General features: G+C 33.5%; 2 protein-coding genes across 3 annotated transcripts; both read right to left on the bottom strand.

Moving 5' to 3' along the window:
- Positions 1-1,354: 1,354 nt before the first annotated feature.
- Positions 1,355-4,075, bottom strand: LOC104786675 (internal alternative NAD(P)H-ubiquinone oxidoreductase A2, mitochondrial). Of its 2 annotated transcripts, none has more exons than XR_015556793.1 (8): positions 3,445-4,075; positions 2,941-3,154; positions 2,695-2,855; positions 2,560-2,625; positions 2,302-2,465; positions 2,099-2,213; positions 1,837-2,012; positions 1,355-1,765 (listed from the first exon to the last, which is right to left on the bottom strand). XR_015556793.1 is itself a non-coding variant. In XM_010512119.3 (8 exons), the coding sequence occupies exons 1-8, from the start codon at positions 3,907-3,909 to the stop codon at positions 1,613-1,615; spliced, it is 1,518 nt and encodes a 505-aa protein (XP_010510421.1). In that variant the 5' UTR covers positions 3,910-4,058; the 3' UTR covers positions 1,355-1,612. The 2 variants fall into 2 exon arrangements, 1 of the variants encoding a protein (XP_010510421.1); XM_010512119.3 differs by having other exon boundaries at positions 1,837-2,016; positions 3,445-4,058.
- A 654-nt stretch (positions 4,076-4,729) lies between these two features.
- LOC104786674 (protein PSY3) lies at positions 4,730-7,372 on the bottom strand. The gene is made up of 2 exons (XM_019245874.2): positions 7,179-7,372; positions 4,730-5,207 (listed from the first exon to the last, which is right to left on the bottom strand). The coding sequence occupies exons 1-2, from the start codon at positions 7,273-7,275 to the stop codon at positions 5,083-5,085; spliced, it is 222 nt and encodes a 73-aa protein (XP_019101419.1). The 5' UTR covers positions 7,276-7,372; the 3' UTR covers positions 4,730-5,082.
- Positions 7,373-17,481: the final 10,109 nt, after the last annotated feature.

Genomic DNA, 17,481 nt, shown 5'->3' with positions numbered 1-17,481 from the left:
ATTCATCCCCTTATAAAATAAGTAAATAAAATCTGTATATATTATTATAAAATTAAAAATTTAAACCTCTCTTTTATGAACCCAAACCGATAGATAATTTCATTCTAATTGTAAAATCTAAACCCTAACCCTCTCATTTGTAAACCCAAACCGACATATAATTTCGTTCTAATTGTAAAATCTAAATCATAACCATCTCATTTGTAAACCCAAACCGACATAGAATTTTATTCTAATTGTAAAATCTAAACCCTAATCAAGGACTTATAAACCCAAACCGACATATAATTTTGTTTTAATTGTAAAATCTAAACCCTAACCACCTCATTTGTATACCCAAACCGACATATAATTTCATTTTAATTGTAAAATCTAAACCCTAATTCTTATTTATAAACCCAAACCGATATATAACCTCGTTTAATTGTAAAATCTAAACCAAGTCAATATTTGATTTTTCTTAAATAAATAAAAATATACAAAATTTGTTTCCTTATATTTGTTTTGTTTTTTAATTTAGTTTTGATTTATTTTTAAAGAAAATATTAGATAGAACATTTTAAGGAAACAAATATTTCAAAAACATTAAATTTTTTCAAAAACATCCAAACAGAATAAATGAACTGTGCAGATTAGTAGATTTGAGTGGGAGTCTCAGTTTGAGAGACGAGTGATCTGGTTACAATCGTAGGGATAGGATAGTCTTTGTACATGAGAGGAGTACCTGAATGCGAAGATAAGTACTCTGTACCTAGATCGGAAGATTTGTTTATTGTCTGTGCTCTTTTCGTAAATAACTCTTACAAGTATGCTTGGAGAGGCATACACTTGGAGAGAATACACGAGCATGCGTGACAACTGACATGAACATGTGAATATAAAGATCCAAACCTCAATATTTTTTAATGAAAACTTTTAATTATAACTTCTTCAGGGTCTGTCCACAAAATCCAAATTGTATCACCAAATGATTATTAGTTTTTTAACTATATTAGATTCGTGGGGATACTCTCTTGCTCTGCTACTGACCAAAAATATTAGTGTTTCTATTTTCTATATTAGCAATAGGTGCGATTTTATCTATTTATTTATAATATTAAAATAAGAATTATATTACAAGTTAATAGAACCTAATTATTCCAAATATACCTAACGTGGTGTAAATAGAATTGTCTGCTCTCCTATGTTTAACGTAAATATATCTTATATGATGAACATGGTACATACTACATGTAAAACAATTTTTGTTGTGCAAATAATTAAAGAACATTCATTTATAGAAAGTGTCTATAAAATCGTGCACATCATGAAGATAAATCATTATTACTAAAATGACTATTAAATAAAATTCTCGTTTAAAAAAAATATATATTTTCTCCCTCAGATTAAAGTCTCAAAAACCAAAATACCGTACTTGTATATTCAAAAGAAACAAAAAAAAAGAAGTTATTACTCACATCAAGTCATCAACCACTGAACCACACACACACACACACAAAAAAAAAGTTTAAAATCTTCTCTTCAGCTGGAGCTTGTTATTGATGTATGTTTCTGTACAAAACAACTTCGCTAACAGTAGGCCGAGATGAAACACTTTGGACACAGTCACAGATCAGATACGGCTAATGTCACGACCAAATACAAAAGTGGTGAACCAATTGATGGCCACATAGAAGCGGTTTCTCCAACTGATGACTCGAGTCAGATAGGCTGATCTCCATATGAACCAGCTCACGAAACCAGTCATTGATATCCCTTTTGCGTCCTGCCCAAGTAATCTCCCTTTATGAGTGACTTTTCAAAGAAATATCAAGTGAGTCTGTATATGATTGTTACCTTGCTCTCACGGAGGTCGACTAGGGCTTTGTATCTACCGATGGTAGCCATGCTTCCAAGATGCTTATACACAAAGGGTAATCCAAGTTCTATCTCCGTTGCGGTGTTGGCTCGTCCTCCATTAGCTTTCGCAATCTCATTTAGTAGATTCGCCAAGTATTTGCCTTCTCTTTCAGCTACCTTAATTGGTCAGTGACGTAGAACGAAAGGTATAAGAGGAGACGAGAGGCAAAAAGAAAGGGTATGAAATGACGTTATCTACCTGAGCTAAAGCAGGAAGGGTTGGTTTTCCAGTGGTCTCCAGATATCCGCTGCAGTCACCAATAGCAAACACGTCTTGTACAGAAGGCACACGCATCCATTCGTCAATGCCAATCCTATCGAGATAAACATCCAAAAAGTCAAGTTGCTGTTGAGTAATTTTTAGCAAAAAAGGGTCTAATGGAGTGATCTTGATGAACTAACCTTCCACCAGGATCTTTTGGAAGACCAAGGGACCTCACAAAAGGAGATGGACCAACACCAGTGGACCACACTAAGAGTCCGTAGGGAACTTCTGTGCCATCGTCAAGTATTAGCTTCTGAGGCATCACATCTTTCACAATCCCACGCACAAACCGCACTCCAGACTAATGTGAATTAAAACCAGTAGTGTTTAAGACAAAACGCTCTATAAAAGTTAGCACAACACCTTTACATGTTCTAACTTCTAAATGAGTTTACCTTGTTCAACTGCTTGATAGCATAACGCCTGAGACGATCATCAAACGACGAAAGTATATCCCTGGCCTAGAAACAGTTATAAATTTTAGTGAGTTCTGCAAAGAAGATTTCAAAGAGAAGCTTCTTAAAACAAACCTCTATCAAAGTAACATGAATGTCGTCCTTCACATGAGAATATCGTTGACGAACATCTTTCTTAATAAAGTCACTCAGTTCACCACTAAACTCAACCCCGGTTGGTCCACCTCCAACCACAACGCAATGTAACAACCTCTGTTTCTCCTCTTTCGGTAAACCTAATAAAAAGAAATTGTGCAAAGAACTGTTATGTTCTAATTCTAATTCTGAATCTGAATCTTCAGGGGATGAAATACTGTTTACAAGGAGTATCAGAGAGCATCAGGTTCAAAAGAAGCTTTCTCCGAATCTCCTGCGCATGATGAACTTCACGGAGAAAAATCGCGTTCTCCATGACACCATGGATCCCAAACGTCGACGCCTCTGCACCACTTGCTACGACAAGCTTGTCGTAAGCAATCTTAAACTTCCTTGGCTTTAATGTGTCCATCTCTTCAGGTAAAGTCTCACAATGAACCTAATCACCAAGAAACAAGTCATATAACAACAGAATTAAACACACCATGAGCTTCACAGTAACAAAACTGAATCTGACACTTTTAGCAACCATTAAGAAACTTCTTCTTCTACAGTAACTAAATAGTCTTTTCCCTAACTCAACAAATCTTAGCTAATTCCCCTAAAAACTAAGAGATTTCGAAGGTCCCTGCATCATCATTGACCAATCTGATCTATAAATCTCCCAAATCAAAAACCTAAATCTGAGAAATTAACATGTAAGTAACTGAAGAAGCAGTAGTATAATACCTCATGAGCATCAGCATCAAGACGAGAGCAATTAGCAAGGAAGAAGTAAGAACCAGGCTCTCTGGAAATCGCAGGTTGAATACTAGTGATAGGCTCAGCGACGGACCTGAACTCGAGAGTACCAACACAAGTAGAAGCGAGAAGAGGAGTGAAGACCATGTGGTTCCTCGGAGAAACGCAAACGACGTCGTAGAGATTCGTATCGATCCCTTTCATCAACCTACAACCCGCCCAACCCGACCCGAGAACAACCACTCTAGGCTTCTCTCCTTCTTTCGTTGGTCTTAAACCTTCGTATTGACTCCGATCCACACCATTTGAAGAAGCCGGAGATTGAATCTGAGTCTCTTGAGCTGTGCAGAAACGGGAAGAGAGTGTGTACGGTGATGATCCGGAGTTTCTGAATCTGGTCACGATCGATGATGTCGTCGGTGAGACTCGTGTTAGGTTTCTGATCAAGAACATTGTTGTTCTTCTTCGTTCTTCGTCTTCTTCGTCTTCTTCGTCTTCTTCGTCTTCTTAGTTGTGTGTGTATTTGAAGAATCTTCTTCAGTCAAAGGTAAATAGATTCCTCAGAGCTCAGGGAGCATTTTGAAAAATTTGTCGACGAGCTTAATAATAACTCTTGGGCCTATATGGTTTTATGGGTTTAGTTGATAGAGACGGCCCATTAAAAAATTAATTCATGTGAATCATATTAAACTTTTTATTTAATTCAATCATACAAAAATGTTATTTATTATTAGTCTTACTCTTACCTTAAATTCATTAAAGTTTGGATTCAAACATTTTGAATGCAACATGTGATCTGTCTTCAATCATATAAAAATGTTATTTATTACAAATGTTATTTATTACTATTAGTCTTACTTTAAAAATTCATTAAAGTAATTTAAACATCTATGATTGAAATTTATTTATACAACCTAGTCTACTCTCATTTCGTAAACTATACTCCCTCCGTTTCATATTAAGTGTCATTTTTTACTGAGAATTTTGTTTCAAAATAAGTGTTACTTTATATTTCCAATGTAAATGTTTGATAAATTTTCCAATTTTATCCCTACTAATTTAATGTGTTGACCAATAGAAAAAATTGTATAATATATTAATAAGGGGTAAAAAGGAAAATTTAATGATTTTTTTAATATGTGTGAAAAATTCTAAAATGACACTTAATATGAAACAGAAAGAGTAATATTTTAGTAGATTTAATTTTTAATTTTTTTTTATTTATTCACATAAATCGTTTTAGTAGAAACCTATTAGTGACGATTTAGAGATATATTTTTAACTGTTTAAAATCTCATTCACAAAAATTTCAATACATAAAAATAGAGTGAAGTACAACGGCATTGACCAAAAAAAAAAAAGGAATTTTATACATACAATTACAGGTAGCACAACTTATAATCTAGGTAAGAATAACAAGTTGACGTCGATGTAGAAGAACACAAATGAAAACGAGGTGTTATATATTACATATACGGTCTCTTTGATATATAACTCGTTTAAAATATAAAAGAAAAAGAAATTTTTTTTATTGGTCTCCATATATAATTATATATATATATATATATATAGATTATTTGCAAGCTTGCAAGAGGATTTGGGAAGTTATGAGAAAATATAAGATTCTCAACGTCTGCGGCCTCTGCCGCCACGCGGTGGATCGTGTCTAACGTTGGCTGAAGGCTCACCGTAGTCGTTGGTGCTCATCATCAAAGACCGTTCTGGCACCACCGTCGAAGTCATTTCATTTTCTGCAGTCATATGCATATTTTGTTTATGCACATTTAAACGTACTAGAAAAATAATGATATACAATATACAATAACAACTTTTCTAATTAATTATATAAGACATTAAGACCTATCTTATCAAAATATTACTAACAACTAGAGTACCTAAGACAGACCTCGAATCTCGACACCCTCGTTTCCAATTAGTGTTTTTGAACTAAGTCGACACTCACTTCATCAAAATATATGTTTTGTAAAATAATATGACAAAGGCTATGTTTTTTCCTTCAAAGTTTAATATTTATAACTTATTAATGACTTCTTCTCTTTGATGAAAACATCTAGATCATCTTATAATAAGAAACAGAAGATGTATAATTTTTAGGAGGCACGCACTAAGTTCCATTTTCAATTTGCTAAATTTATGCAATATGTGTCAGATTTGATGAAATAGTCGTAGTAGTATGATCTGTCTTTGTTCTTTAGTCGTAATGTCAACGCTTTTGGAGTGTGAACATAAAATAGATAATTAATTAATTAGCTATTAAATTATATATTAGGTTATACTACTAGTTTACTTTACAATAAAAAGTCTTAATACTATATTGTGTTTATCACCAGATTTCATAGTTTATAACTTTTATATGACGTACTTTTCTTACAGGATTCGTCGGCATCACAAAAAGTTTATCTTTTTGTTTTGTTCAACAAAAGTTTATCTTTTAATAAAATAAGATTTGGCCGTGTGAACAAGTCATCGGCCAAATGGAAAAACTAGGGAAGACAATCTTGAGCGTCGTGTTTCATGTTCACTTGATTTTGAATATAGAGAGAAAAACTGGATGCATACAAGCTGGAAACAGAGGAGGACATGATAAAACTAAGCTATATATATATTTACAACTTGGTTTTTTATGAATCAATTCTTACTTTAACAAATATTTTCAGCAAAAACATGTTATCATTTTATTGTCATTTTATTTTAATTTTGTAATTTTAAAATTGATTATCATATATATAGAAGTGAAATATCGCAGTTTTTTATTTGCATGGAATAAACACGATGACACTAATCTTTTTTTCTTTCTGCCTATGATGACATGGTATAATCTAAAAATGTGAAAAATACTTGGCATGTAGATAGAACGTACTAACGTTTATATAATTTAAAGGGGAATAATAATACATAACTTCAGAATTTTTTTTTCTCTTCTTCTTTTTGAAAAAAAGGAAAACGGTAGTTTAGCCAAGAAAAAAAATTAAAACTTTACCGGCTAACGTTACACTATTGGGTTTTTTGTCCAAAAAAACAAAATGAAATGTTCTGTTAACAAATTTCGCCTGCAGAGCAAACACTGACTGTGACGTACAAATTAAAATTTCATGTGCTTTTCAATGCCCTTAATTTGTCTTTCGTGAACATCTATATATATATAAGACTGTAATATATAATTATACATATCGTATGAAATGATGTGTATGAATTTAGGGATCATTGGTATCTCCGTAAATGATATACTAATATACAATTTGTTTGTGTAGTTAAGTTTTTTTTATTTTTCTTGTTTCTTTGTTTTTGACGAATTGATAGTAGTACATTTTTTTTTTCCTGTTTTGGCGATTTTTGGGAGCAATCATTTAAGACATACAGTGTTCTGCATATGATTCATGTGAATACCACCACCTCACCGGCCAATAAATGTACATACTTATTATTATTATGAGATCTCAATCACTACGGAAAACAAAGAAGACTAATTATAACAACGAGTATGAGATGAACCATGTTACGAAGAAATTCATATGAGTAAAACCAGGAAAAAAAGAAAAAATCTTGTGAGAAACCGATAAAGATTATATACGGTGAGGTAAATAGATATAGTGATTAAAGATTGGATAACCAAAAGACATATTCATAGAAAACTATAACTACTTGGAAGTTGGAACTGAGGAAACAGAGAAATATAGAGAGAGGAAGAAATTAGAAAGTACCTGATGAAAACGAAAGACTCATGCGAGCAGAAGCGAGGAGAGCAAATGAGAAGAAGAGGAACAAACACAACCCAATTCTTGATGTTGAATAACTCATTCTCTCTTTTTTTCTTCTTCTATATGTCTCCTCCTCTCTTTCTCTCTCTCTCTCTCTCTTTTATATTTATGGACGGCCACAAAATGTCTCACACCGGCCCTTAGTTTTCGAAGACTTTCTTAAAATAATGCCATTTTTTATTTTATTTTTGACGTCAAACTTAAAATATTGTTTCAACAAGCGCATATAAGTTTATAACATTTTAAGACATACAGCATTTTGCTTCCTTTTTTTTTTTTTTTTTTTAACATTGTTGCATTTACATTTTGGTAGGTATGACAAGATTGACGTGGATCCCCCCATATAATTTAGAATAATCTTTTATATATAAAAAATGAAATTATTACTTTATGAACTTGTTCAAATGAAATAGCAACAAAAACTATTGCATATTGTTAATGAAAACCATCACCAACTTTTAAGTATGTTTCATGCAGAGATTTACCCGAAATAATTTCATTAAACCTCTAGAAACTAATTAGTCATCTCACACATATGTATATGTTTATGTGTATATATATATATTTATATTTTACTTGACTAAATATGGATAACCATGTTGTCTTTAATTTTTAGGACGGATAATAGCCATAAATTAACAAAAAGAAATTAACAATTACTAACAACATAACAAACCGCAAAAAAATATAAGAAAATGTTATTTATCAAATTTTTATATATCTATCAAATTTTGGAAACTAGCAAAGATAAGTTGCAAACCAACTTAGAAGGAGAGAACATATTGAGAGGAAAAAATGGAGGATAATTTAAGTTGGCATGTTGAGGCAAATAATGATTGGTGAATCAGTTGTGGAACAAGTGATCCTCCAAACCTTAGATTTAGATGAGCCAGTCTTGTATGTCAAATAATGATTTAGGTTAAAAGACACTACGATTCTGTCTCCAGATATTATAAATTTGACGAGCTTTGTTACCACTAGAGCTAATTGATTATTTTCAAACTAAATGGTCTTATATTGGCCTCTAATTAAACCTAATAAAGGTATTAAAAGCTTCAAACCCTATCTTGGCATGCTTCTGCTGCTCTCAGGATAATGAAAGTTGACTTTTGGAGACGTATCTATACAACACATTATACATGCACCTGCAGTACACACTCACATAGTATTTTTCTAAAGTTTGACTTCGGGAGAAGTTCTATGTCATTTCCATTTTTTTTTTTTGATGATAGGAATTTGACAGAATATATTCACTTCATATTGTATAAAAATATAAAAACATAAAGTATAAAAAACTAGATTTCGTTTTCATATCAAAATCGAACAAGCAAGCAGCTTATAACAATTATATAATTAATCTGATCAAGTATTATTGATCACGTATCATAATTTATAGAAAACACGTACTATTACTTTTTTCAGTCTAGGAAGGTGTTTCCAAACATTTAGCCATTTAGGAATGTTCATTAAAATTTTAGAAATAGTTTACAAAATTTCCAGAAGAGTTTCCTAAATTTTTGAATATCGCTTTAAAAGAACACAACATAGCCGATCGAATTCATCTTGCCGATAAGTGTAAGAGTGAACAACATGTTAAATCTATATTGAGAGGAATAAATCACAAAAAATCTATTTCTAGAGGATTATCATTGTGTGGTTTAACTTAAGTGTATTTTCAAATTGTAGGTTTTTCTAGAGAAAAAAAAAGAATATATACTAGGCATGGTTTTTGGGTACTTATTTTTTTTTTCTTATGTGGGTGCTGGTTCAAATTTTCATATCAGTTTGGTGGTAAATAAGCAATTATATTTCGTTTTAGACATTTTACTCAGGTTTAATTAGTTTCTTGGGTTTGTCCCACACAAAAAAAAATTAGTGTCTAACAGCACCTCCAATGGAGGTTATTATTATTAGGCTCTTATTATTTTTTATTATTAAATTTTGTACTTTTTGAATATAAAAACTTTTTGAAGGTTAATTAAAATTATCCCCTCAAATGGTATTCAATACATGTCATAGTTTAAGTAAATAGTTAAATTTAAATAAGTATAGTTTTAATGAACAAACTAAGGCCATATGCACCCAAAAAAAAAAAAAAACTAAAAAGGTAGTTCTAACAATTTCTGAACAAACTAAAGAAACATAAAAATTGGATCAAGGTGTATTTTCTTTTTTTTTATATATATTTTAAAGATATGTGATGTGATTGATGATCATATTGATTTCAGTGAGTTAAGAGTGAATCAAAGAAAATTAAAGTTTTATAATTAATATTTAAGAAAATTTTCTATTTTTTTACAAAGAAATTATACAATTACCAACAGATGTCATGTAGAAACACATTTTGATGTTCTTTTTAATTTCTCAGATATATTAATTAGAAAGAATCATGTAATCAATGATTTTTGTTATGGTAAATAAAAAAAAATTAATCTTTTTTTTTTTAATTAACACATGTTAGGACTGATTTAATTAGAATATGAATATATGTAAAAAAATAATTCCTAATTCACAAAACAAAATTTTGTAGATAATGATTAAAATAAGTTTTACTTCAATACAAAATCATTATTCATTTAATAATAGTCAATCTTAAAATTAGTCAAAAACTCTTAAAGAAAATCACCCACGCAACACAATTCTTGCTACTATATATATCCTTAATTAACCCCATAAACGAATTCTTCAATAGAAAAACCTCTTACATAAGCTTTTAAACAGAGTAAAAAAATATCCATGGCAGAAACTGAGGTGTTGGGGAAACCAGACTTCCTGTTAAGTTTGAAACCATCAGACGTGCTCAATAAGACGCTAACGATATCGAGACAGCTAGTGGAATCATATATACTTCCTCAGTGGGGTGAAAGTCGTTCTAAAAAATTGTCAGAACCGAATGAGGTGGTATTTTTGGATCTGTTTGAATACAATTCTAAAATTACAACAACTGTTGTAGTGAAAAGAGAAACAGATGGAAGTTTCAAACTAGACGGATGGGGTACCGTTCTTGATAACAGAAAGCTCAAAGCTGGCGATAAAATTGGAATTTGGTGGGATAAATATTGTAATAGGCTTAATTTTATCGTTTGGTCGACTGACTGAACCGGACATCATCACAACATCATTTAGTCGAATATGTATATCGGCTATTCGTCATGTTGGTTCGATTCCGGCTAGTTGCTCTTGCTGTCTATTCGTCATGTTGGTTCGATTCGTCATGTTGTCTTAAATATCTATTTGAAATCTGTTTCTAGAAATCATGCATGCTATTTCCTTTAAGAGTTATAATTATATTCATATGGCTTTGTAAGATTATATAAATTTTCAAAATTAATATGAATAAAAAAATTTAAGCATAAGTTTTTTCATATCCAAGATCTTTAGATCGGGAATATATATGTTTTATGCAACGGGGACAGTCAACAAACAAGTTTACACATAAGCAAATCAAAGGGGTTGTGCAAATAGCGAAAAAAAAAAAACACATGCCATCATCGTTTTTTGAATCCATATTTCTTACGTTCATAGAACAACTCAGTTTTCGCACTCCCAAGGTAAACATCTTGGGGCAACCATCTCTGTATTTCTCCTGTTGTCTACACTCTTTGCAGTAATACGCATCAGAGATCCCAACCCCTCCGCATATGACACACCGGCCTTGGAATGACCCGTAGTTGCATTCATCACATATACGAACGAGAGTATGTTAAAATATTGAGAGGAAGAAAAAGAGAAACAGAGCAAAATATAGCAAGAGACAAGTCTCTTCTCCATTAAGAAGACAAGATCGAAAACTGAAATTTAAATATATATATATATATATATATTAATATATATATGAAACTTGTTGCACTTTTGTTTTACAACATACTACAATTATATATAAGTCGTACGGTCATAACCGTTGATAATTTGTCACAACCGACAACTTGAAACAACACATCTAATAACACACCTGTATATACATCTCTGCGCTTAATTACATACACTTTAATTTATCTCATTATAGAACATAATAACATCAAACTCAATTACAAACTAAAAGTCCCCCTTAATTGAGTTATGGTCTAAAACCTTGTGTCTCAAATCTTCAACTCTTTCGATTGGGCTTTTCTCTTTCCCAAGTGTCACAACAGGTGTGTAGCTTCTTCATCTTCAAGCCTCATACGCTCATCATATTATTTGAGCGACAAGCTTATGGAAATGTTCACCGTCTTGTTCATTAAACCTGCCAGCCTTCTTCACATATCTTTTAAATTTTCTCCAAGTGAACTTCATCACGTATACTCCGTGATCTTCTGTCACGCTCCTCCAATTGTTCTGACAACCTTCTTCCACTCACTCTTTTCTAAGTGAACATTCTGATTTTTCCTTTTGGTGTCCTTTTGATCACCAAATCTGGGCGTGAACCCTTTCACCAAATCTGTGCGTGAACTCAGCTTTCTTTCTTGCTTGGTCTCTTCCTTTGATTAACTCTTCAAAAATTTCTTGCTAAGTTCGGCACTAGAAACACCTCTTTGATGATCTTCTCTCCTTGGCTTGTCATCACTTGGATATTCTCTTTCCCTTTTGCAAGTGCATGCTTCTCCCTTTTCTCTCTTAGGTAAGCAGCTCTTTTTTTTTGCTTGGTGCCTCCCTTTGAACACCATGAGATTCACGTCTCCATGACGTCTCGTGCGTTAAACGTTTTCACGTCTTCTTCCGGTTATTTTATCAACCGGTTTATGCTCCATTTTTTTCTATGAGGTAAGCATCCTCCTTTAGTGCTTGTGCTTGGTGTCTCCCATTGATCACCATAAAGTGCTCCATTTTTTTCCTGAGGTAAGCATCCTCCCTTAGTGTTTGGTGTCTCCCATTTGATCACCATAACATCTCCATGACGTCTTACGCATGAATCTCCTCCACATCGTCTTCAGTTACCTGATGTGTCTGTATTTTATAGGGTTTTAACTATAGTTTTTAGGATTGTTTTCAGTCTTTTCCTAGGTCCAAGTGTGTTTTTAGAGTCTTTTTAGTCTTGTGTGAGTCTTTACAGGTCCTAGGTGACTTTGGAAGGAATCTGAGCATTTTGGGGATGAAATTATGCATCTGGAGCTAAATTGGTTGAAGACCGATCGAGCTAATAAGCAGATGGCATGAAAGCAGAAAAACGTCTCGGATCGGCTGATCCGCATTTTGGATCGACCAGTCCCCATACCCGACTCAAGTTTTCCTTTTTCGTTTTAAACCGACTTTTAGGGTTCTGTTTGATTATTTAAGTACGAGGCTCGACTTTGAGTTAGACAACTTTTACTCTACGCCGTTTTTGAGCACTTGTAAGCTTGGGAGAAGATCTCTTATCCTTTCTAACCCTTTGGAGAAGACTTCTGAACCCTTTTATTTCTTTTGCAATTTAATTATGATTTCTTCATCTTTGAATTGCTGTGCTTTGATTTCCATGTCTGAGTAGTCTCTCTGTTGGGTTTCGGTTTTCAAAGGGGGTTTTATGATTTACTGATTTAGGTTGTTAGATTTGGGATTGATCTATTGTGTTCTTCATCTATTGTTGTTCTTATTGCTTAAACTAGATTAGCTACCTAGTTTATGGTCATAGGTTTAATTCGTCTAGGCATCAAAAGTGTTGTTGAATTACTTGAAAGAACGTAGGTGAGCAAGGTGATCCTTAGCCAACGACAGTTGAAGTTGGGGCACCTTGTGAACATAATCGAACTAGAACCTAATGCTTGCTAGGATTGTTTAGATTCAAACGACGGTTTAGGATTCATTCAATTCCTTGCATAGATAACTAATACTGCGACAGTAGGTTAGTTCTATAATTGAGATTCGAGTTCAAGAACGGTTCCTAAAGCTATCTCAACCCATCACCCAATTTCGTGATCATAACCCTTGATTGATTCCCTGCGCCCAATACTTTCTCTTAAATTTACAAACTTTTATTTATTTTCTGTTTTGTTCGGTTACTTGCAATACAAACTTTCTCATTGCTTTAGCTATACTCGGTCTATATAATTTCATAGTGCATCGTTTGGTCTCTGTGGATTCGACCCTGAAGTGCTACGACGACACCACTAGATCATGGTTGAGTGTGCTTCGGGTTATTGATTTAACTTTAGATCATTACCTCTTCAACCGGCTCCTGCTCCATTTTTTTCATGAGGTAAGCATCCTCCTTTATTGCTTGGTGTCACTCTTTGATCACCATCACGTCTTTGTGACGTCTCTTCTTTGGTTATCTGTGTAACCTCACCATTTATGCAGTGCGTGAATCTTCTTCACGTCTTTTTCGAACAAGTTTCACAACTCCAACTCCACATATGTTTACTCCATTTCGTTTAGAAAAGATTTCCTTTTTTTTTTCTTCCCTATGGAGCCCTTCTTCTTGAAGGTTTTGTTTGTGAAGGTTCATGGTACCACCATCTTTTCCTCTTTCATTCTTCTTCTTCTTCCCACCCTTGATTTGTTGTCTCCATCTTTCTCTTCTTCTTGCAGCGGAAGTTTTCTTATTTTTGTTTTGCTTGTACATGCTCCAAGACCAATATAAGCTCTGATACCATGTTAGAATATAGAGAGGAAGAAGAAGAGAAACAGAGGAAAACAGAGCAAGAGACAAAGTCTCTTCTCCTTTAAGAAGACAAGATCGAAAACTGAAATGTAAATATATATATGAAACTTGTTGCACTTTTGTTTTACAACACACTACAGTTATATAGAAGGCGTACGGTCGTAACCGTTGATAATTTGTCACAACCGACAACTTGAAACAACACATCTAATGACACACCTGTATACACACCTCTTCGCTTAATTACAGACACTTTAATTTATCTCATTATATAACATAATAACATCAAAATCAATTGCAAACTAACAGTCCCCCTTAATTGAGTTATGGTCTAAACCTTGTGTCTCAAATCTTCAACTCTTTCGATTGGGCTTTTCTCTTTCCCAAGTGTCACAACAGGTGTTAGCTTCTTCATCTTCAAGCCTCATACGATCATCATATTATTTGAGCGACAAGCTTATGGAAATGTTCACCGTCTTGTTCATTAAACCTGCCAGCCTTCTTCACATATCTTTTAAATTTTCTCCAAGTGAACTTCATCACGTATACTCTGTGATCTTCTGTCACGCTCCTCCAATTGTTCTGGCAACCTTCTTCCACTCACTCTCTTCTAAGTGAACATTCTGATTTTTCCTTTTGGTGTCCTTTTGATCACCAAATCTGGGCGTGAACCCTTTCACCAAATCTGTGCATGAACTCAGCTTTCTTTCTTGCTTGGTCTCTTCCTTTGATTAACTCTTCAAAAATTTCTTGCTAAGTTCGGCACTAGAAACACCTCTTTGATGATCTTCTCTCCTTAGCTAGTCATCACTTGGATATTCCTTTTCCCTTTTGCAAGTGCATGCTTCTCCCTTTTCTCTCTTAGGTAAGCAGCTCTTTTTTTTTGCTTGGTGCCTCCCTTTGAACACCATGAGATTCACGTCTCCATGACGTCTCGTGCGTTAAACGTTTTCACGTCTTCTTCCGGTTGTTTTATCAACCGGTTTATGCTCCATTTTTTTCTATGAGGTAAGCATCCTCCTTTAGTGCTTGTGCTTGGTGTCTCCCATTGATCACCATAAAGTGCTCCATTTTTTTCCTGAGGTAAGCATCCTCCCTTAGTGTTTGGTGTCTCCCATTTGATCACCATAACATCTCCATGACGTCTTACGCGTGAATCTCCTCCACGTCGTCTTCGGTTACCTCTTCAACCGGCTCCTGCTCCATTTTTTCATGAGGTAAGCATCCTCCTTTATTGCTTGGTGTCACTCTTTGATCACCATCACGACTCTGTGACATCTCTTCTTTGGTTATCTGTGTAACCTCACCATTTGTGCAGTGCGTGAATCTTCTTCACGTCTTTTTCAAACAAGTTTCACAACTCCAACTCCACATCTGTTTACTCCATTTCGTTTTGAGAAGATTTCCTTTTTTTTTCTTCTTCCCTTTGGAGCCCTTCTTCTTGAAGGTTATGTTTGTGAAGGTTGATGGTACCACCATCTTTTCCTCTTTCATTCTTCTTCTTCTTCCCACCCTTGATTTGTTGTCTCCATCTTTCTCTTCTTCTTGCAGCGGAAGTTTTCTTATTTTTGTTTTGTTTGGACAGGCTCCAAGACCAACATAAGCTCTGACACCATGTTAGAATATTGAGAGGAAGAAGAAGAGAAACAGAGCAAGAGACAAAGTCTCTTCTCCTTTAAGAAGACAAGATCAAAAACTGAAATTTAAATATATATATTTATATATATGAAACTTGTTGCACTTTTGTTTTACAACACACCACAGTTATATACAAATCGTACGGTCGTAACCGTTGATAATTTGTCACAACCGACAACTTGAAACAACACATCTAATGACACACCTGTATACACACCTCTTCGCTTAATTACAGACACTTTAATTTATCTCATTATAGAACATAATAACATTAAACTCAATTACAAACTAACAGTCCCCCTTAATTGAGTTATGGTCTAAAACCTTGTGTCTCAAATCTTCAACTCTTTCGATTGGGCTTTTCTCTTTCCCAAGTGTCACAACAGGTGTGTAGCTTCTTCATCTTCAAGCCTCATACGCTCATCATATTATTTGAGCGACAAGCTTATGGAAATATTCACCGTCTTGTTCATTAAACCTGCCAGCCTTCTTCACATATCTTTTAAATTTTCTCCAAGTGAACTTCATCACGTATACTCCATGATGATCAGATCAGGGTGATGCTTTGCCATGGCTACTGGTACAGTGTGCTACCTGGAAACATAGGTTCATCCCCCAAAAAAAAAACTTAGCAAGAGAGGCCAGTCACTTTTCTATATACACCTTCACACCTTCACAAAGAAAGGTTACCCAATTGAGATAGCTTAAAAAAAGAAACGAAACCGGAAGAGTTCAGATATTACTTAAAGCTTATCCATTATATTCCGTCGTTACACATTATAGAACAGTTTTTTCAACAATAAATCTTCCTTCTATAACTTGTTTCTAAACTATCAAATCCGAAATCAAGCTGAATTTGCAAGAAAAGGATGGTGGAACGATGAATTACAAGCTTTTTCAACAAAAACCATTGCATATTGTTAATGAAAACCATCACCAACTTTTAAATATGTTTCATGCAGAGATTTACCCGAAATAATTTCATTAAACCTCTAAAAACTAATTAGTCATCTCACACATATGTATATGTTTATGTGTATATATATTAATATTTTACTTGATTAAATATGGATAACCATGTTGTCTTTAAATTTTAGGATGGATAATAGCCATAAATTAACAAAGAGAAATTAACAATTACTAACAACATAAAAAATCGCAAAAAAATATAAGAAATGTTGTATATCAAATTTTGAAAACTAGCAAAGATAAGTTGCAAACCAACTAAGAAGGAGAGAACATATTGAGGGGAAAAAATGGAGAATAATTTAAGTTGGCATGTTGAGTCAAATAATGATTGGTGAATCAGTTGTGGAACAAATGATCCTCCAAACCTTAGATTGAGATGAGCCAGTCTTATATGCCAAATAATGATTTAGGTTAAAAGACACTACGATTCTGTCTCCAGATATTATAGATTTGACGAGCTTTGTTACCACTAGAGCTAATTGATTATTCTCAAAGTACATGGTCTTATATTGGCCTCTAATTAAACCTAGTAAAGGTATTAAAAGCTTCAAACCTTATCTTGGCATGCTTCTGCTCTCAGGATAATGAAAGTTGACTTTTGGAGACGCATCTATACAAATAACACATACACACACTCACAGAAAGTTGACTTTTGGAGAGGAGACGCATCTATACAACACATTATACATGCACATGCAGTACACACTCACATATAAAGTTTTACTACGGGAGAAGTTTTATTTCATTTCCAATTTTTTTTTTTGTTTATTTTGATGATATGAATTTGACAGAATAAAAATATATAAAGTATACAAATCTAGATTTTCGTTTTCATATCAAAATCGAACAAGCAAAGCAGCTTATAACAATTGTGTAATTAATCTGATCAAAGTATTATTGATCACGTATCATATTTTATCGAAAACACGTATGACTTTTTTCAGTCTAGGAAAGTGTTTCCAAATATTTAGCCATTTAGGAATTTTTACTAAAAATTTAGAAACAGTTTACAAAATTTCCAGAAGAGTCTAAATTTTTTTATTAAAAAAACAATTCCATTGCAATTGAGTATCGCTTTAA

The sequence above is a fragment of the Camelina sativa genome, chromosome 5 (genome assembly GCF_030686135.1).
Source record: "Camelina sativa cultivar CO46 ecotype springtype chromosome 5, ASM3068613v1".
Taxonomy (NCBI): domain Eukaryota; kingdom Viridiplantae; phylum Streptophyta; class Magnoliopsida; order Brassicales; family Brassicaceae; genus Camelina; species Camelina sativa.
This window is presented reverse-complemented; position numbering and strand designations above follow the sequence as displayed.